This window comes from Gobius niger, assembly GCF_951799975.1.
Source record: "Gobius niger genome assembly, chromosome: 22".
Taxonomy (NCBI): Eukaryota; Metazoa; Chordata; class Actinopteri; order Gobiiformes; family Gobiidae; genus Gobius; species Gobius niger.
The window spans coordinates 4,823,245-4,845,438 of NC_136873.1; the positions used below are offsets into that span (position 1 = coordinate 4,823,245).

The window sequence follows — 22,194 nt, forward strand, 5'->3', positions numbered from 1 at the left end:
CAGCAAAAAAATCACAAAAATCCAGCAAAAAAATCACAAAAATCCAGCAAAAAAAGTGACAAAAAACAGCAAAAAAGTGACAAAAATCCAGCAAAAAAATGACAAAAATCCAGCAAAAAAGTGACAAAAATCCAGCAAAACAGTGACAAAAATCCAGCAAAAAAAATGACAAAAATCCAGCAAAAAAGTGACAAAAATCCAGCAAAACAGTGACAAAAATCCAGCAAAAAAATGACAAAAATCCAGCAAAAAAGTGACAAAAATCCAGCAAAAAAATGACAAAAATCCAGTAAAAAAAATGACAAAAATCCAGTAAAAAAATGACAAAAATCCAACAAAAAAGTGACAAAAATCCAACAAAAAAAAGACAAAAATTCAGCCAAAAAATGACAAAATTCAACAAAAAAGTGACAAAAATCCAGCAAAAAAAAGACAAAAATCCGGCAAAAAGTGACAAAAATCCAACAAAAAAATGACAAAAATCCAACAAAAAAATGACAAAAACACATCAGGGAAATAAAAAGTGACGACAATGGCAAAGAGGAGAGAATGCATTTGGTTTTGTCGGGTGGTAAGAGCTTAATCAAACTGCTAAGCTAACCGCTCGCAACGCCACAATTACTTTTTTCATTGTGTTTTTGCCATGTTTTTGTCACTTTTTGTTGCATTTTTGTTTTGGACAAAGCCAAACTGGAGAAAATGCTCTCAGTTTAAGGCGGGGGCTAAGAGGTGAGTAGCGGTTTTTCTTCCTCGATCTCGATAATCGCGAATAATCGTAAAATCTCAATATTGTGTGTATATATCTGTGTGGATATGTTGGAGCCGGGCCCCCGTCTCCTCCTGCCCCGGTTCCTACAGTAATTACCGGCCCTCAACAACATTACCATTCAGTGCGTACTCTCTGACTGGGAAAACGCACTGGATTAAAGCCATCCCTTGTTGATTTCCGCGAACTCTTCCCTCTCTCCGCCTCATTTCTGTGCTTTTTTTTCTTTCTCAGACGTCTTCGTAAACAGCTCGAGGTGTTGTTAAGGTTGCTGTTGGTGGAAGTGTGTCTCTGCGTTTGACCCGTCCTTCAGCGTCCCCGGGTTAAACCTGTCAGCAGAGGTCCCTCCATCTCCATGCCCATTTTTGGATCGAGAACGCACCATAGCGCAGCCGCCCGACTACAAAGGTCCGCGTTTTTTTTTTGGCGGTCGATATCGCTGGAGGAGTCAGAGGGAGGGAGGGGGGGGTGGGTAAAGCGTGAGAGGAAGATGTGCTTTGATTTTTAGGGGGGGAGGAGGGGGGAACGGCGCGAGGGCTGGAGGTTGGGGATCTAATTACCGCGCCATAATTGGGAGCGGGGGAATAGAGGCCCGCGCTCTCGGATCAATTATGTTAAGAGAACATCTGTAAGTAGAGCCTAACGAGCGCCATTAGAGACACACGCGCTGTCAGGAGCGAAGAGGAAGCGCGCCGCCCCGGCTTAAATAACGGGAGCGCGGGCAGAGCTGGGCGGACGGACACGGAGAGGGGGCTGCTGCCTGCTTAGGAAGGCAAACGCGCACGCTTGTAGGAAGGAAGAGGCCGGGGGAAGTGGGACAAACATGAGCCGGAGGTCGAGCGCAGAGAGCACGGAGACGGGACGTTTTTGAGGGACTTTGGCCGCGCGTCAGGTACGTGTCCGGTTGATCCGTGTGCTTTTTTTTTAGTTTCACCAGAACAAACGGGTGTGAAGTTTCTGATGGAGTTTTGAAAGAATGCTGGAGTTTATGCAAAAGGTCTAAAATTCATTATTAATACATGTTGAGTGCTTTTAACCCCTTAACTCCCACCTGAACGGAGCACTTTTTCTCCAGTTTGGCTTTACCCCAGGCCAAAAGCTTCTGGGAAAAAGGTGGGATAAAAGCGACAGAACTGAGACGAAGAGAAGGATGGAAATGGGGCAAAAAAGTGAGAAAACATTGATGAAAAAGTGATGGAAAATGGATGAAAAAGTGACAAAAATGGATGAAAAAGTGACAAAAAATTTAAGAAAAAATGACAAAAATGTGACCAAAAAATGACAAAAATTTGAAGAAATTGACAAAAATGTGACAAAAAAAATGACAAAAATGTGACAAAATGTGATAAAAAAATAACAAAAAATTGACAAAAAAATAAATTAAAAAAGACAAAAATGTGAGAAAAATTTATGAAAAAATGACAAAAAATGACAAAAAATTGACAATTTTTTTTTTTAAAATGACAAAAAAGTGACGAAAAATGGATAAAAAAGTGGCAAAAATGTCACAAGAAATTGACAAAAAATGGAAGAAAAAATGACAAAATGTGACAAAAAAAGGACAAAAATTTGATTAAAAAATTGACGAAAACATGAACAAAAATTGACAAAATGTGACAAAAAGAATTACAAAAATGTGATTAAAATTTGACAAAAAAATTACAAACATTTGACAAAAAAATAATTTAAAAGAAAGACAAAAATGTGAGAAAAAATGTGAGAAAAAATGTGAGAAAAAATGACAAAACTGGATGAAAAAGTGGCAAAAATGTCACAATAAATTGACAAAAAATTGAAGAAAAAATGACAAAAAATGGATGAAAAAGTGGCAAAATATGACAAAAATGAGTTGAACACCCCACAAAAAAATGATGGAAAAGAATAACGTGAGGAAAAAGATCCTCTCGGTTCAGGCGGGAGTAAAGAGGTTAATATATATTTTCATTATTACTAAACTAGACTCTAATACACCCTTTGTGTGATTTCGGCTGCTCTGTGACGAACAGAAGTGAAATAAATGGATCAGAAACTTGTGAAAAGTCACGATCTGGACGTTTAATGTATATTACTGGGTTTCCTTTCTTTCATTTTTTTTAGTCCGAGGGGGCGTGGTGTAAAGCCGACACTTCTACGCAGAGCAGGTTCCCATGTCAAGATCGAAATCGAAAAAAGTTGAGATTGTAACGTTTCTCTGAGTTTTTAAATGGTCAAAATCGGTCCAAGGACGGCTGAGAAACATCCTGTTAAAGTCTTCAATCCGAGAACCAGGCTGTTTAAATGCACACGTGAAGAAAAGATTTTGATCAAAACTAGCCTCTGTTTAGCTTAGATTTCTCAGGAACCGAGGCACGTAGAATCAAACCGTTTTCACCTACGGAGAGCTTAGAATCCCGTCTTTCAAACGGGCCACAGCATATGTCCATAGCTATAACACAGAATACAATGTGTTGCTGCAAATATCATGAAAAATGGTCTGGATTGTTGGCGGCTAAATCCCCCCAAAACAGCGAAGCCTCAATGTGTTAAGTCGTATGATAAGATAAGATAAGAGATGGTACTTTATTGATCTCACAGATGGAGAAATTGCATTCGATGAGAGAGCATCCGGCAGCAGCACCCATTCAGTGCGCACCACTCTTTTTTTTTTCTTTGGTGAAAGATCGTTGTGTTGCGGCCGCCATCTTCACTGCTTTGGTCACAGGAGGAGCACTGGTTGATGGGAAATCCGGAGACGATGACCACGGCGGTGGAGCTCTTGCGCTTGGCCACGATGTTCTTGGCCACACAGGTGTAGTTGGCTGTGTCGGACAGACGCGCCTGCTTGATGATCAGGTTGTGTCCACGGTGATGTAGAAGTTCCTGTCCTCGGCCGGGTCGATGATCTCGTTGTCCTTCAGCCACTCCACCCGCATGACCTTGGAGGATGGAGAAACTGTAGCTGCCCTCTGTCTCCTCTGATCATCTGAAACGGTGCACCGCCTCCTGGGCTTGTCCCCGTCTCAGAGAGTGGTGTCCTGCACTGATCATGTGTGATCCCTTAGCTGACAATGAAAGCTCATATTTGTGTGAAACGTTTGACCGGTGGTTCGAGCCAATCGTGTCGTGACCGGGCGGGGTTAACTTTGCTCGACAACTAGAAGCAGCTTTATTGATTTTGTTGTAAAACGGCCGAAAAATGTCGAAAAAAGGAAGTCTGCAAAGCAATCACAGCAAGCAAGAAGTTACTGATGTTTACTTTAAGTTCTACGTCAAGTCAACTATAAAAAGACACGTCATCGTCGATAAAAAGTTGATTTTCTTCTTCAAGGTTTCTGCGAAAGTCTCTTGCTTTTGCTTTTGCTCGATTGTCCTCTGAGGACTTTAGCAGGTGTTCATGCAGTCTCTGACGTGTGGAATAAAACGACGAGGGTTTCACAGCAGCGCAGGCGACGTTGCCAAGAAATTGTTCACATAGCGGTGGGATCTACGGCTCTTTACTGAGAGCCGAGTCTTTGGTATCCGCTCATTTCAAAAGACTTTAATGCAAGACAGATAATGCACAATGTCTAAGAAGCAATCGATGACCGGCACACTTTTTTTGATTTCAATCATCTAAAATGACAATGGCTGATGTTTACGTGAATAAAATCCTGCCCCATAACTGATAAAACTGATAACATCTAGCGTGCAAAAAGGAAATGTCTGTGTCTCCACCCACTTAAATGCGCTAAGTCTGGAGTGGCAAGATCACAAAGTGGCTCCTACTGAGGCAAAATGTCACGCTATCGTCTGCGTTTTGATGCACAAGATCGGGCCCTATGTGTCTGTGTCTGTATCTGTATCGCACTCTGTACCTTGACTGTGGTTGACATCCCTTGTTTGTTTGTTGAGTCTGTATGAATGGTGTTGCACTGGATTACAATATAAATACAATACAAACGGCCTCATGTTCAATGACAACGATGAGGAAGAAGAGTGAAAGAAATGACGCGGAACGGAGAAACTCGGGTTCTGAGGCACCAACAACGAAATACATTTGATCTAGACTCAGTTATTCATGTCTACTGTTATTTTTTGGTGTCGTTTTGAGGGTGTGTTTGATGGGCTATACCCCGGCTCGTCCCACTTTTTTGGGTGGTGGGGTTGCAGTGGCCCTGTTGCGATCTCTCCAACAAAATAGCTCAAAAGTTTGTTTTTTATCGTACAATCATCCAGCCCGAGTTCTTCCTACAAGTTCTTCATTTAAACAGGTGGGTTTAGAGTTTTCAATGACAACCTGGACACATTTGGCTTTATGGACACAGATTATTATGGGTATGTTTTTTTTTCCATCCATCCATTTTCTTCCGCTTTATCCGGGGCCGGGTCGAGGGGGCAGCAGTCTCAGCAGAGATGCCCAAACTTCCCGATCCACACACACTTCCTCCAGCTGTTCTGACCCCGAGGCGACACCAGGCCAGCTCGGAGACATAGTCCCACCACCGTGTCCTGGGTCTTCCACGAGGCCTTGTCCCACTAGGACATGCCTGGAACACCTCCCGCGGGAGGCGACCAGGAGGCATCCGGGAACAGATGCCCGAGCCACCTCAGCTGCTCCTTTCGACGTGAAGGAGCAGCGACTCTACTCCGAGCTCCTCCCGGGTAACTGAGCTCCTCACCCGATCTCGAAGGGTGCGCCCAGCCACCCTGCGAAGGAAACTCATTTCGGCCGCTTGTATTCGCGATCTCGTCCTTTCGGTCATGACCCAAATCTCATGACCATAGGTGAGGGTGGGAACGTAGATCGATCGATAAATCGAGAGCTTTGCCCCGATTCAGCTCCCTCTTCACCACGACACAATGTTGTTGTTTTTTTGCAAGTTGCACATAAAGAATGGCCTAGTATTTCACTTTTGATCTATGGATCAAATATAGAATCTGGCTTCTACTCTGTGACCAGTGATGGAAAGTGCACAGAAAATGTGTACTCAAGTAAAAGTACATTTACATGGCTGATATTGTACTCAGGTAGGACAAGTACAGCTGTAGAGCTGTTTCCAAGTCATTTGCAAAATTACAATACTCATCAATGCGATTTTAGTCACATGTTCGATGAGACAGCCAATCAGAATTCGACGCACAATGACAGTGTGTGTCCCAGAACCTGCTGTGTCTCAGAGCTTCCCCTTCATTTTCCTCACCTGGGAAAACTGCTAATCTAAGTGCACATGGGCAAGATGTTCCAGTCAGAAGTGCAGCTCAACTAAACTGGATAAAAAATATTCCTCTTGTGAAATGTCCGTACGAGGCGAAATGAAGTGGCTTTATTGATCACAGATATTGTGTGCCCCTTCCTCACACTGGGACGCAGAGAGTGGGACGCACTTGGCCCAGGACAGGAGAAGAGTCTCTTCGTGTCAGCTGTGCTGAGTGTCTCACTCTGTCAACAAAACATTGCATAAAAACAGCCGCATGTTTCCATGTTATAATGCGCTCCGTGTACGAGTGCACTCAGAGGTTTGTGTTTGGGGCGGAGTCACTGCTGCTTTGGTTTGTGTTGTGTTGATTCATCCTTTGGTGAAGAAATGCCATAAAAAGGCAGTTTTATCCATAACCTGTTGTCATCACTTTACATGTGTTTGAGTGAGTGAACCTCGAAGGCCCTGGCTGAGTCTGTAGCACCGCGTTAAAAACAGAGCCACACAGGGTCAGACGCTCGTGAGTAGACAGCCAATCAGCACGCACAGGAGGCGGGACATGTGCCCGAGGAGCCAATGTGAGCCTCGCTCTCTTTGAGCTCAGAGCTGGGTCTCAGTGCGTGAACAGCGGAGGAGAGAGAGACAGAAGGACTGCAGGACAGTGCTGTGCTCAGTCACGGACATCAGTCCAGATGGAGCCAATCACAATCACATCACTCAAGTAAAAGTACAGGCTGAAAAATGTACTCAAAACGGTACAACTACCCAAAAGGTGTACATGTCCTCTTACTTTGTTATTGATGCTGGTTCAGTATTTAAATGGCTTCAATATTATCTCATAATATTTAATAAATAACAACATCTTACACTTATTGTGCTTCATCAGCCTGTGTCACATGTTTCTCAAAGTGCTACATGAACTCATTAAGATAAGATAAGATAAGATGGTACTTTATTGATCTCACAGATGGAGAAATTGCATTCGATGAGAGATGATGAGAGAGCATCCGGCAGCAGCACCCATTCAGTGCGCACCACTCTTTTTCCACTCTTTTTTTTTTTTTTCATTGGGTCCACATTCGATGGCAGTAAGTTACTATTGTGGCCACAGCCGCCCTGAGCCAGACTGACCATTTACCACGTGGCTATAACATGCTGTTTATACCTTGATCTCTTATAATGTCAGTGCCCAGTAGAACTCCACACTGCTGGACACGTGTGGAATTCTTTCCTGTTTTTTAAATTGAAGCAGCTTCATGCACGTTTGAAGACGTGGAAGTAAACACATTATATATAACCTAGTGAGATATTCTGCCATAAATTATAATATATTTATTATACGGCTCTTCACAAAGTAAGTAGAAGCTCCGTTGATTTGAATGGGATTTCCCAACGTTCTACCGGTCATTATTTTCTGATAAAGGACGTCTGAAAAAAATAATGACGCTGCCAATGGCAACAGAGTTGGTGCTTTCATATCACTCCGCGCGTACGTAGCAGCGACACTATCTGTCCCGTCACTGAGAGAGAAGTCGGGGAATCGCTCGTGAAGTTAGCGTGAGTCTGACTTTCAACTTACCTAGAGTATCACCACCATTCCTCCAACTGCGCCTTCAACTAAGTAGCTAGGCTAGCTGCTAGCCTTGCTGCTTCTAGCCTAGCAAAACGTTGCCGAGCAACGCGCAAACTTTTGGGAACATTTTGTCGCGGAAGTCATTACATAAATGGTCTCAACTTATATAGCGCTTTTCCACCTACATCAGGCACTCAAAGCGCTTTACAGCAAAGATCCACTCATCCATTCATACTCTCATTCATACACCAATGTACGCAGACACTGGGGGCAATGTGTGAAGTGTCTTGCCCAAGGACACAACGACAGTGTGCACTTTCAGGAGGTGGGAATCAAACCCCTGACCTTCTGATCATGAGACGACCCGCACTGCCATCTGCGCCACCGTCGCCACGGTAAACCTTTCGACCTTCATAAAAGTGTACAAAGTTTATGTTGTGTGTGTTCAGTTGGCAAATGGCCGAATAATAAGCGGGAAAATGTATAGAACGCTGGTCATTATCGGGGAAATAACCTTCAGGGCGAAACAAGACCCTCCGCTTCGCGTCGGGGTCCGGTTCGCCCTGTCGGTACTTATTTCCCTGATAATGACCAGCGTTCTATACATTATCCCTTACTTAAATAATAATATTTCTCAAAATCATCATGGGGGCCAGAGGTTCTGCACTGAAGGGCCGGATTTGGCCCTCGGACCTGATGTTGCCGACCCCCGGCATACATGATCTAGTGTCACGGCATCACCACCGTAGTAAGATGTGATTTTCAAGGCTTCAACTTTGGCACAACCCATTCAATGACCTTGAATGCTTTTTAATGTTAAGATAATAATTCTGGATAAACATGAATGAAATGTTGCGCCTTTTTGTTAGTCCGGTGTTTTGCAGAGTCCATATAATTCTTAATCTCGTTCATTCATCCTTAAAAATCGGTTTGGATCATGGAAATGCTGCTCAGTGTCGGGATTTCCAGTTGTGTGTTGCGTCCGCTGCGCTCTGTCCGTGCGTAATGTACGTAACGAGCCCGTGCTGCGCGCCGCGGCTGTGATTGGCGCACGCAGAGGAGGAGGGCGGGATGTGCGCGTGAGCTGTGCGTGTGAGGGACCCCGCACCAGCCGTGTGTGGCAGACGCAGACGCTGGAGCGCGAGGCGAACCGCGCGCATCCCCTTTTCTCCCTCCCACATCGCGTCCCCGCGCCGTTCCACTGCGGCTCTCCCGGGCTCCTGCCGCCGCGGGTCCTCGGCGCGTCCTCCGTGAGCGTCTCCAGTCCGTCTCCCGAAGCCCCGCTGCCTCAAACAAAGCCCCCCCCTTTCCCCCCCCACCCCTGCGGTTCAGGCGCATGCAGCTGATCGGCTCCAGCCCCAATGCAGAAAAGGGACAAAGGTTTCGGTAAGGGCTGACTCTTTTCTCTCTCCCAGTGTGTGTGTGTGTGTGTGTGTGTGTGTGTGTGTGTGTGTGTGTGTGTGTGTGTGCGTGCGCGGAGCTCCGTGTCCGCAGCTGACCCCGCGCCGCCGCCGTGACCGCTCCGGGACGCACCGGCTGCGCGGCGGGTGCATAACGGGGGGGCAGCGCGTCGCTTTCGGTTTCGCCGCTCGGGGGGTTTTTCGGATCGATGCGGTGCGAGCGCGCGGACCGTGATTGGCCTTTTTTTTTTTGCCTCGCCGCTGCCATGGCAACAGTCATTAGGAAAAAGGCCAAATGTCACCGAAATCTCGTCGGTGCGTGTCGCCGTCCGCGCGCTGAGGGGGTCTTTGTGTCCGGTGGTGGGACCCGGGAACAGTTTGGTGGGACATGGACGGACTTGTTTCGTTTGCGCTCGTCCCCAAACGCACGAGGAGACGCTGCAGGTGGAAAAAACATGCACATTCAGAGATATCACTTATTGCTGTTGCCGTAGTACAGGGGTAGGCAAGTTTGTGTCGTGGAGGGCCGATTTTTATCATTGCCGAATTACCGGGGGTGAACCATTAAAGCCCAAAGCAGGAGTGGACTGGGACGGTAAAACAGCCCTGGACTCTGACCAGCCTGGCCCAAGTTAGCGTAAACTTGGGCCAAGTTTGTCACATTTTGACAAAAAAATGACAAAATGTGACAAAAATGTGATATAAATTTGACCAAAAAAATGACAAAATGTGACCAAAAATGACCAAAAAAATGACAAAAAACATGACAAAAAAAATGAAGAAAATGTGACAAAAAATGACAAAATTTCACAAAAATGTGATAAAAAATTGACGAAAAAATGACAAAAATTTGACAAAAAATGACAAAAAAATGACAAAAATATGACAAAAATATGACAAAAAATGATTAAAAAAAAGACAAAAAAAATGACAAAAATATGATAAAAAATTGACGAAAAAATGACAAAAATTTGACAAAAAAATGAAAGAAAATTGACAAAAAAATGAAAAAAATGTGACAAAAATGTGACAAAAAAATGACCAAAAAAATGACAAAAATGTGACAAAAAATGACAAAAAAAATGACAAAAAAGTTACAAAAATGAGTTGAACACCCAACAAAAAAATGATGGAAAAAAAAAATCTGATGACGTGAGGAAAAAGATCCTCTCGGTTATTGTGACACTTCCACAAATCTATATTTTTTAATTTATTGGTATCATCAGCAAAAAGAACTGGAAAGGTGGTCGTAGAAACAGAAGCAAAATCATTCATATAAATAATAAATAATATTGGTCCCAAAATTGAACCTTGTGGTACGCCATACATTCCTTTTAGATTCATATTTTTTACCCAAATCTAAAAGCTTCTCGACTGGAGAGCAACAATGTAACGCCTCATTTGAAAGCTAAGACCTACAAGAGTGATGGAAACTTGTCCGTGTTTTCTCATGTTTTTGTTGCCTTTTCATTGTATTTTCGTCACTTTTTTGTTGCTTTTCCGGCACATTTTTGCTTCGTTTTCATCCTCTTTTTCTCGCTATTTCGATGCTTTTCTTTTTTTTGCGTTTAGATTTGGGTAAAGCTCGGTTAAGGCGGGACCGGTGGCCCTAGAGCCAGTGTCACATTTTTTTTTTGCAGGTTTTTTTGTCCTGTTTTCCCATCACTTCATTCTCGCTCTTCAGTCACTTTTTTTGTTGTGTTATTGTTGCTTTTCTTCCATGTTTTTGTCGCTCTTTTGTTAAGTTTTTTGTAGCTTTTTCGTCACAGCGTTGTTGTGTTTTCATTCACATTTTTGACACCATTCTGATGCTTTTTTTCAAGAAGATTTTAGATTAGGGTAAAGCCAAAAATGTGCGCCTTTCAGGCATGGGTTAAGTCGAAAATGTCTATGAATAGTAACATTTTGTATTTATATGATACTGTTTTTACACACTAACCTCCAAAGCAAAAACAGGCTCATCTCCCCCCCGACTTTAACAGGTGTTTGATCTCTTATTTGCTTAATAATATTCATCAAATTCTCTTGGGGCCAAAGGTTCTATGCTGGAGGGCCGGATTTGGCCCCCGAGCCTGACGTTGCCTACCCCTGCCGTAGTAGTTTAGATTATATAGATTATTGGCGTATTAGCGTGACTTCAATTACAGTTTTCGCCAACAACAACGGAATCATTGATCGATAAACCCCTGTTTAACCCCTTAACTCCCACCTGAACCGAGCACATTTTCTCCAGTTTGGCTTTACCCCAATCCAAAAGCTTCTGGAAAAAAGCTGTGAAAATAGCAACAAAACTGAGACGAAAACAATGATGGAAATGTGACAAAAAAGTGAGAAAACGTTGACAAAAAAGTCACAAAAAATTGATGAAAAAGTGGCAAAAATGTCACAAAAATGCCACTAGAAATTGACAAGAAATGGACTAAAAAATTACAAAAATTTGACAAAAAAATGACAAAAAATGACAAAAAAAATGAACAAAAAGTGACAAAAATGTGATAACATTTTGACAAAAAAATTGCAAAAAATGACAAAAAAATGATACAAAATTGATACAAAATTGACGAAAAAAATGCCAAAAATGTGACAAAAAAGTTACAAAAATGAGTTGAATACCCAACAAAAAAATGATGGAAAAAAAAAATCTGATGACGTGAGGAAAAAGATCCTCTCGGTTCAGGCGGGAGTTAAGAGGTTAAATACATGGATTTGGATATCATAGTTTTTCATATAAATCAGACCTTTTGAAAAACCCTTCAAAAACGCCTAGTCTATTTAAGTCCAAGCCTGTAAAATGTGGAGTTTGTAGGACTGAACCGAGAGGATCTTTTTCCTCACGTCATCAGATTTTTTTACATCATTTTTTTGTTGGGTATTCAACTCATTTTTGTAATTTTTTGGTCATTTATTTGGTCATTTTTTATCCATTTTTTCGTCAATTTTTTATCCATTTTTTGTCATTTTTTTTGTCCATTTTTTGTCAATTTCTTGTGACATTTTTGCCACTTTTTCATCAATTTTTTGTCACTTTTTCGTCAATGTTTTCTCACTTTTTTGTCACATTTCCATCATTGTTTTGTCTCTGGAGAAAATGTGCTCAGTTCAGGTGGGAGTTAAGGGGTTAAAGGAAGCAAACTGGCCCCAAATGTGGGTTTCTGCTGCAGTGTCCCACTTCAAATCTATACTGTCTGAGAGTGAGGAGCGAAAGGCCGCAACATATTCCCAAACCAGTTATGGCTACAGGTTATGCAGATGATGTCACAGCGTAGCAGCAGATGAGTGGTGACATCAACACGACATTTGTTACTCAAGCGTTGACGGTAAAGAAATGCAGTGTCGGGGTAATCGGGAGAGCCGGGACGTTCCCTGATGGGCCGCCAGGAAAAAATCACAGACTCTCACAGTTTGGCTTAAAGGAACAGGCCACCGTTTATCCAACTGAGATATGTTCTTACCTGAGCTTAGACGAGTTGATACGTACCTGTCTGGTCTTTGTGCCCGCGGAACTTCACCCCGCTTTGGAGCTATAGGAATATACTGGGAGAGGCCAAATGCTAACAACGTCCTTGGTCGTTTTGCGTGGCTGAGGGCACACACAAAGACTAGACAGGTACGCATCAACTCGTCTAAGCTCAGGGACAACACAAAAACACAAAAATGACAAAAACTACAAAAAAAATGTGACAAAAATTCAGCAAAAATGTGACAAAAATTCAGCAAAAATGTGACAAAAATGTGACTAAAATTCAGCAAAAACTCAGTAAAAATGTGACAAAAACTCAACAAAAATTCAGCAAAAATGTGACAAAAATGTGACAAAAATTCTACAAAAATTCTACAAAAATGTGACAAAAACTCAGCAAAAATTCAACAAAAATGTGACAAAAATTCAGCAAAAATGTGACAAAAACCCAACAAAAATTCAGCAAAAATGTGACAAAAACCCAACAAAAATTCAGCAAAAACTCAGTAAAAATGTGACAAAAATTCAGCAAAAATGTGACAAAAAAATTACAAAAATTCTACAAAAACTCAACAAAAAAATTACAAAAAAATTACAAAAACTCTAAGCTCTAAACAAAAAAACAAAAAAACAAAAAAAAAACATAAAAAAGGTGACACAACACAGCAACGAGAAGAAAAAGATCAGTTTTGTGGGTCTTAGCTTTCAAATGAGGTGTTACACAGACCGATATAATGGCCAAAGAGGACAGAATGCATTTGGTTCAGGCGGGTGGAAAGACGTTAACTGCAGCAGGCGTTATATCTTACTCTAATGTTGTTACATGTAAAGATATCAAGTAATGACGGCCGTTTTGAAATCATAAAGTACTTTTGCAGCCCTTTTAATGTAAAAAGACAAACTTGATATTTGTGTGTCGTTGAACTTTTAGTGACCCGGTGGCTGTATGGGAGGTTAGCATGGTCCAGACCCTTGTATGAAACAAAATGAGTACGAAGGTCGGGTAAAACCAGGCTAGTACTTCGCTATATTGCCCAAAATCTTAGCAAATTGTGTTCAGTGTGTTCATAAGAAAAAGAAAATGCGGAAAGTGTAGAAAGTGTTTTGCGGGCTACCTACAAAGGGCTGGAGACCCCGGAAGAAGGTCAATCCCTGGCCTTTTTGTGGAGTTTGCATGTTCTCACCATGTCTGTGTAGGTTTCCTGAGGGTAGTACAGTTTCCCCTACCACTAAAAACATGTGCAATAGGCCAGGGTAAGTGAGAGTGTTTTTGAGATCTGGTTTTGAGAAAACAAACTGTATGAAGTTTTGGGCTGGACAATCTCGATCAATCTCAATTTTCGATTCCATTTTTTTTTTTTTCCGTAGCTGATTGATGAGCTTAGACATTTCTTTTAGGCAGTATTTTACTGAAATGTTGCTTGATTTAAGTAAAATGTTCTGAATTACTCACATTTTTGAGCAAAATGTTCTTAATAAATACTAATATTTAAGGAAAGTATTGTCTGCGCCCGGAGACCCGTCTCCATGATGTGGAGCCAGGCTGATGGTCAGAATCACCTGCTGGAGGATTCACCTATTGTACATGTTTTTAGTGGTAGACACGGGGAGAACATGCTCCACACAGAAAGGCCCCGTCCTGGTGGGAATCGAACCCATGACCTTCAAACTGTGAAGCTGAGGCTCTAACCGCTGTGCCACCGAGCCGCCCACTTTAAAGAATGAAATGTATTTTCTCTCTGTGAGAATCAGTTCTTACATTAAGAGTTGTTGATCTTAATTTTTCTTAAAATAAGAAAAATATTCTTTGTCTAAAACTGAAGAAGATTCAAAAAGTTTTTCTTTCTTGCCACAAGAAAAATGTGCATGTTTTTTAGCAAATTTATCTGAACAAGAAATGTCTAGATTTTATTTCCTAAAATAAGATTTTTTTTCTCAAGAAAACTTTGCTCGTCAAAACATTATTACTTTTTAGGAAAAAAATAAGAACTTATTTCTTAAAGTAAGTCAATCTCGGCTCCCAAATATCCAGGAATGCGCAAGGAATGGAAGAGCTATGATAGAGTTAGTTTCCGAAATCTGCTGGGATCAGGCATTGAAGGGAAGCTAAGGTGGCTAATGTTATGCTAACAGTGGCTAATGCTGTCGATCGGCAAAATCACATCTTGCAACAACGTGCCGTGAAACTTTAAAGCAGTACTAAGTGACTTGTTTACCTTAACAAATACTTTCCGTCATCCCTCTGGGGGGTTGTACAAGTGTTATACAAGTGTTAATCTCCCCCTGGCGTCTCTGGCCAGAAAACCACATTTGCAGCTTTCCCCGTTCTGACCCGGAGGCCCCAATACACACTAATGGAAACACAAAGAAGAAGCTAACAGGCTAGCGGGCAAAGCTAACTACGGGCTAGCGTCACTTAACCTGTTGTCTACCAATTTAGGGTTGGGGATAGGATTAGGGTTAGGGTTAACAATTATTTATATCAGCATACAGCATATATGCCAATGTGATACCTCATTTAAAAGCCAAGACCTTCTAGTTTCTAAAAATATGTGTGAGATCTGTGTGAGTGAAACACAACTAACATTACATTGTCGTTCTTAACTGTAACCATATCAGTTTGAGTGACAAAAATGATCTCCATGGATGTACAGTATCCCTTTGTCAATTTTGTCGGTGTAGTATTTACTCTCACGGACAATTAATGAGTAAAAAAGAAAAGAAAATGCAACCATGCTACAACACCTGCAGTGGCGCTTTTGGCCTCTAGGGGCATGAGTTATGAGATGTGCCATGGAGGATTATGGCCCCTGGCCCTGATCCGGACCTCCAGCATTGAACCTCTGGCTCAAGATTATTTTTTAGAAATATTATTGCACACATTAGAGAGTACTTTAACATTTTTATAGTTAAAGTACTGTAAAATATGAGAAATACTAATGCTAGTTACTTAAGGCGAAACATCGATATTTCATGCTGTGGTCAAAGTGGAGATTTTTAGCTAGTTTTCTCCCTTAAGATCTTAGTTTTTATGTCAGAGTATAAAAATGACAAAACTTACTCTGTCCGATGCTAATTTTATGACGTTTTGTCGCTAGCAAGGCGGAGATATCCAGGAAGTGGCTACAACATCGCCATGACCTCACCACCTAGATTTTTTCACTAATGAACATCCAATAAATTTAAACCTCGGTCGATCCATTATTTAGATTTTGTGGCTGAAAATATAGGCAATTTTGACTATTTTTGTATGATTTTCTCATATCAGTAATCAACAGCAGAAGTTGATATCACTAAATTGTTATTATTTTCCCTATTCACCTGCAGTGTGTCGCCTTAATTCCAAACAGATCACCCACTTACAACATTACACACTAGATCAGTATAAACATCCCAATTTGAGCATAATAATCCAAATTTGAGTTGTTTTGACTAGTTAAGAAGTTCTTGGGCATTTGTCCGAGATTATTTCACTTGTTCTGAGATGTTTCTGACTCGTTTCGATACATTTCGTCCTTATTTCAGGTCATTTTCTTTGCCAATGGGGGAAGAAAATTGGTCTTATCTCATTGGCAATTTTACTTTCTTATTTCAAGCGAGATTTACCTTAGAACTGGTCTGAAATGTCCTCAAACAAGCAAAGGAAAGATACATTTCCTCAATTCAAGTCATTTAAGCCAATGCTTGATATTTACTTTTTGTAGCGCAGTATTTGTGGAAAGTGCTGCTTTACTTTGGGCTAAAATTGTCCCCCCACAACACTACAAAAAGTGAATATCAAGCATTGGCTTAAATGACTTGAATTGAGGAAATGTATCTCGTTTTGAGCGGTTTTCACTCATTTAGACACTTTTCCTGATCGGACCAAGTTTACTTTGCTTGTTTGAGGACATTTCAGACCAGTTCTAGGGTAAATCTCGCTTTGAAATAAGAAAGTAAAACTGTCAATGAGATAAGACCAATTTTCATTTTTTAAAATCATTTTTTAAAATCAATTTTATGTCTTTTTTTTTTTTTGTCACATTTTTTAGTAATTTTTTTGTATTTTTTTAAATACATTTTTTGTATTTTTTTGTCACATTTTTTGTCACTTTTTGTAATTTTTTGGTCATATTTTTGTAATTTTTTGTATTTTTTTTGTATTTTTTGGGTTATTTTTTGTCACATTTTTTGTAATTTTTTGATCATTTTTTGTATTTTTTTAAATCAATTTTTTGTCATTTTTTGTCACATTTTTTGTCATTTTTTGTATTTTTTTGTCACATTTTTTGTCACATTTTTTTATTTTTTGGTCATATTTTTGTAATTTTTTGTATTTTTTTTGTATTTTTTTTTGGTTATTTTTTGTATTTTTTTTTGGTTATTTTTTGTATTTTTTTAAATCAATTTTTTGTCATTTTTTTGTCACATTTTTGTCACAATGCAAAGAAAATGACCTGAAATAAGGACGAAATGCATCGAAACGAGTCCGAAACATCTCAAAACAAGTGAAATAATCTCGAACAAACGCCCTAGAACTTCTTAACTAGTCAAAACAACTCAAATTTGGATTATTTTGCTCAAATTGAGATGTTTATACTGATCTAGTTAAATACTTTTTGCAGTGCATGCGGACTTGTTTATAACCTATACCATACGTTTTTTTTCCTCTTTAGGCCCTTTGAACTTTAACAAAGGACTTTATGGATGTGATGTTCTTCCCTCTGCACTTGTGGCCGCTTGTTTATCCATAAAACAGACCCAACAGTGACAGAAATCATCGAAAATCACTAAGAACAGGAGTGCGTTTCCATCTGACGCTTCCAGCTGCCGAGTGTGTGTGTGTGTGTGTGTGTGTGTGTGTGTGTGTGTGTGTGTGAGTGTGTGTGTGTGTGTGTTTGTGTGTGTGGGAGGGGGGCAGGGACGGCGCCCGGGGAATACTAATCTGCGCCACATTGTCAAAGGTTTAACTCCGAGGCGCTGGAGAAAAGAGCAGCGGCGGCTTTAACAATGAGCCGGGGACCCTCCCACTCCTCGCAAACCCCCCGGCGCGCCCCGCCTCCTCCTCCCCCCCCCACCAACCCCCGCCGCGTGCACAAAAAACCCCCCAAAGAAATCACAAAAAGCACACAAGCCCCTGTAAAACTCAGCTGCTCGGTCTGTGTGGGCCACTCTGTACTATAGTCAGTTACATTATGTCCCAATTCATTCTGAACTTTACTAATACATTTCGAACGTCCCACTTCTTCATGGTCTGATGTAAACCATTGATATTTTTGCCCAATATCGATACTTAAAAAGTAGCTTTTTGGTATCGTGTCTCAGACAAAATAACTGTGTCTCAGACAAAATTGCCATGACCTGTGGAGTCCCCCAGGGGTCAATCTTGGGACCCCTCTTATTCAACTTGTACATGCTTCCATTGGGTCAGCTAATAAACAGCAACAATGTGTCGTACCACAACTATGCAGATGACACTCAAATCTACGTGTCACTGACGGCTGGTGAACATGGGCCTGTAGATACACTCTGTCACTGCATCCAACAGATCAGTTTGTGGATGCAAAACAACTTTCTCCAGCTAAATGCAGACAAAACTGAGATCATTGTTTTTGGCCCACAGGCACAAAGACAAAGTGTTATCAGTCACCTTGAGTCTCTCTCTCTAAAACCAAAAAATCAGGTTAGAAATCTAGGAGTGATCATGGACTCAGACCTGAACTTAAACAGCCACATCAAAGCAATAACATCAGCAGCTTTTTACCATCTGAAAAACATGCATTTGTCTCCAGCAGGTTAGACTCCTGTAACGGCTGCTCACTGGCCTCTCTAAACGAGCTGTCAGAGCTACAGTACATCCAGAACGCTGCTGCTCGAGTCCTGACAAGAACCAGGAAATACGACCATATTAGTCCAGTGCTCCGGTCGCTGCACTGGCTTCCTGTCACTCAGAGAATAGACTTTAAAACAGCTCTACTTGTCTACAAGTCTTTTCATGGTTTAGCTCCAAAGTACATCTCTGACATGTTAGAGCCGTATGAACCATCTCGGGCCCTGAGAACTTCAGGGAGGGGCCTCCTGGTGGTTCCCAGAGTCAATAATAAACACGGTGAGGCTGCGTTTCAGTTTCATGCAGCTAAAATCTGGAACAGTCTTCACGAGGATGTGAGACAGGCCTCGACTCTGACAATGTTCAAATCCAGGCTGAAAACAGTTCTTTTTACCAATGCATATGACTGAAAGTATTTTATCTGCACTCTTGCCTTTTACTGTAATTGATTAATTTTATGTTGATGTTTTTATTGATTCTATTTGTTTTCAACTGTGAAGCACTTTGAATTGCCTTGTGTATGAATTGTGCTCTACAAATAAACTTGCCTTGCCTTGCCTTGCCTTGCCTATCGATACATCAATACTTTGGTATCGATCCGCCCATCCCTACCGGTAACTCATTATGACGCCATTGGCTCAACAGAGTTATTGTGTGATTTATTCACATTTGAAACTGGCCAAATTGACTATGATATTGGGTGTTATTATGTAGTCGGTTCTTACAAGGATGGCACCGATATCCGATACCAAGATCAGATCGGTGCATATACTGTAAATTCTCTAATACTGGCCTGTATTCCATTAGCGGCCGGGTCTTTAACAGAGGCCGGGTCTCTGACAGAGGCCGGGTTCACGGCTGGCGGAGGCAAATTAAAGCCGGTCTCTAAAACAGGCCGGGGCTTTTATTAGAAACTATAGCTGTAGAAATATTCCCCATGTTAGGAATTTGTCTCATACTGGTGTAAATGAAAACTCACGTGCAGGAAGTAACAAACGGGAACCCGGGCCGATGGGGGACGCTGCGGAGGAGCTGATCCGAGCGTAACTTTGACACAGATTTAGCCACTTTTCAAACCTCCTGTGACGATATTTGGAAACAGGGCAACAAATGTTGTGTGACCCTCCAGGGTTTTAATAAAGTCTCCATCGCGTCTTCAAAGCACGTCCAGCTGCTCCGTGTGCAGGTCAGTCCCACGCCTCAAAATAACTCCTCCCATCAGCGCGAGCGTCTCGTCTTCTCTCGGGTCAGTCTCATGATCGATCACAAACACAAACGCTCCGTCTAAACTCGCCTTTTACACGAGATAACAACAAATAATCCGGTCCGCGGTAAAAACGAAACAGAAACCTGCAGTGACATTGATGTCAAAGCTCCGCTAACAGCAACGAAACACTTCCTGTTGTCCCGACAAAATAAAAGGCGTCAATGTTCCAGCCGCTGGGAGAGGGTTTGAAATGTTCATTAATAAATGAACCTAATATTTTAGGTGCAAATGGACACAAATCTCGTTTTTCTTCGTTTTCCTGGTCGTCCGTTTTGCTCAAATAGAAATAAAGGCCTGTCTCTAACTGTGGCCTGGTTCCAATAAAGGCCTGGTCCTAGATGCCCTTGAGTAAATAAAGGCCACGGCCGATATTAGAGCATTTACGGTAGTTTGAAGAGTGTGTTTGATGAGTGTTACAGTATGTTCAGTGCATCCTGCCTTTATGTCCAGGCCCAGCGTCGCCCGTCCGTGAGTGAAAGCGTGTTTTTTTTTCGTCTCTCCGCCGCAGGAATCCAGATGCTGTCGGTGCAGCCGGACACCAAGCCCAAGGGCTGCGCCGGCTGTAACCGAAAGATCAAGGACCGCTTCCTCCTCAAGGCCCTGGACAAGTTCTGGCACGAGGACTGCCTGAAGTGCGCCTGCTGCGACTGTCGGCTCGGGGAGGTCGGGTCCACGCTGTACACCAAGGCCAACCTCATCCTCTGCCGGAGAGACTACCTGCGGTGAGTCGCTGCTGCCACGAGGGGGCGGGGTTACAAGGGCACCAGCGAATCGAGCGAGAGGTCTAAGGCATGTGGATGTGCAATCTGGACTTCTGGGTTTTGAGGCTGAGATCCATGAAGGACAGGGCTGGTCACACTCAAAAAGTTCTTCAAGTTACTATGAGTTCTACTACTACTACTATTACTGCTACTACTGGTACTGTTACAGAGCCCCTGGGCGCCCCTTTGTCGTTCATCACTGGCTCTTATTGTGAAAGATCCAGGTCACTTCCTCTATTTTAGTCCCGTCCTGCAGATGGTCTGGAGGACGGTCAGACACAAGGACAAACCACCAAAAAACACACAAAGGCTCCGAGCTCAGACTTGGTGTTTTCTCATTTACTAAAGTACAGGTTCTTGAGTGGTTTTATCACACAGTCATTTTTGCTTTGGGTGACCAGATTGGGATGACCAAAAGTTTTAAAAAAAAGCGTCCGCCATGACAAGGTGCTTCCGAATTGGGCTGTCAGTTAGGAAGGAGTTAGGAAAAGGAGCCTCGATGCTAACTATCATAGCCACTTTAGCATAGGGACCTCTGATGCTAACTAACCGGTGACTAGGAGCTATGTGCCATCCCATAAGCCACTGCGCCAAAACCCCCCCACCCCCCTCGGCCCCACCCTCGAGTGATTCATGCGCAACCACTGTTGATTGACAGGAGTACATTTAATGACTAAAATAACAATTAAAAAATAAAAAAAAGATTCTGCACAAGCCAAACTTTATAAAAGTGACAAAATACAATGTTGTCACCACAGCTCAGTCACATGTCAGTGTGTTAACCCCTTAACTCCCACCTGAACGGATCCCATTTTCTCCAGTTTGGTTTTACCCTAATCAGAAAGCTTCTTGGGAAAAAACACAAAAAATAGCCACAAAAAATGAGAAGAAAACAAGGATGTAAACGCAACAAAAATGTGACAAAAATTCAACAAAAATGTGACAAAAATGTCACAAAAATTCAACAAAAATGTGACAGAAATTCAACAAAAATGTGACAAAAATTCAACAAAAAAGTGACAAAAATTCTACAAAAATGTCACAAAAATTCAACAAAAATGTGACAAAAATTCAACAAAAATGTCACAAAAATTCAACAAAAATGTGACAAAAGTTCAACAAAAATGTGACAAAAATTCAACAAAAATGTGACAAAAGTTCAACAAAAATGTGACAAAAACTCAACAAAAAAGTGACAGAAATTCAACAAAAATGTGACAAAAATTCAACAAAAATGTGACAAAAGTTCAACAAAAATGTGACAAAAATTCAACAAAAACTCAACAAAAATGTGACAAAAATGTGACAAAAACTCAACAAAAATGTGACAAAAATGTGACAAAAACTCAACAAAAATGTCACAAAAAAGAACATACAAAAGGTGACACAACACAGCAACAATGCGAGGGGGAAAAAAATAATCAGTTTTTGGTCTTAGCTTTCAAATAAGGTGTTACAGGGGCCTATATAATGGCCAAAGAGGACAGAATGCATTTGGTTCAGGCGGGCGGTAAGAGGTTAAAGACTAAACTCAGTAAACAGATTAAATGCTTTTGTTTTCATTTAGTAGAAACTTAAGCCACATGGATCATTTGCTGCTGTAGCTTTAAGAAACATCTGCTGAAATAAAATAACACTAAAGGGAAATGTTTGGATCATTTGGATTTATTTTGCTTGGACACTATGTTGTTGTTGGACACTAGGGGGCGACATGCACTTTTGTTTGGCCTGCACTCCACCAATAACTTTAAAGAAGAAGAAAAACAGCTGTTGGTGATGTCACTTCCCCTTCCTCTGGGTAAGGACGGTCGAATTGGGCAAATATCTCTCAAGCTCTAGTTCACTAACTGCACAGATCTAACAGTCGACCCCATGAAAGGTTAAGGATTAGTTGTTAGTGTTTGTGCTTAGAGGCTTGATGGTTTCGGACGTAGCCTGTGGGCGGGGCCTCTGTCTCAGGTGTGGTAACTAGCTCTTCACCAATAAAGGTGTACTTTATTGT

At 41.6% G+C, this 22,194-nt stretch overlaps 1 protein-coding gene across 2 annotated transcripts in view; it reads left to right on the forward strand.

The window, feature by feature from the left end:
* Positions 1-1,583: 1,583 nt before the first annotated feature.
* lmo3 (LIM domain only 3) overlaps positions 1,584-22,194 on the forward strand; it is a 32,459-nt gene continuing 11,848 nt past the window's right edge. The window contains exons 1-2 of one of the 2 annotated variants that reach the window (XM_079581300.1): positions 1,584-1,658; positions 19,940-20,153. In XM_079581300.1, coding sequence (XP_079437426.1) covers positions 19,948-20,153 — 206 coding nt within the window. In that variant the 5' untranslated portion in view covers positions 1,584-1,658; positions 19,940-19,947. Of the gene's footprint in view, positions 1,659-8,767; positions 8,882-19,939; positions 20,154-22,194 lie in introns of those variants that run through there. The other variant, XM_079581299.1, reaches the window with a different exon arrangement.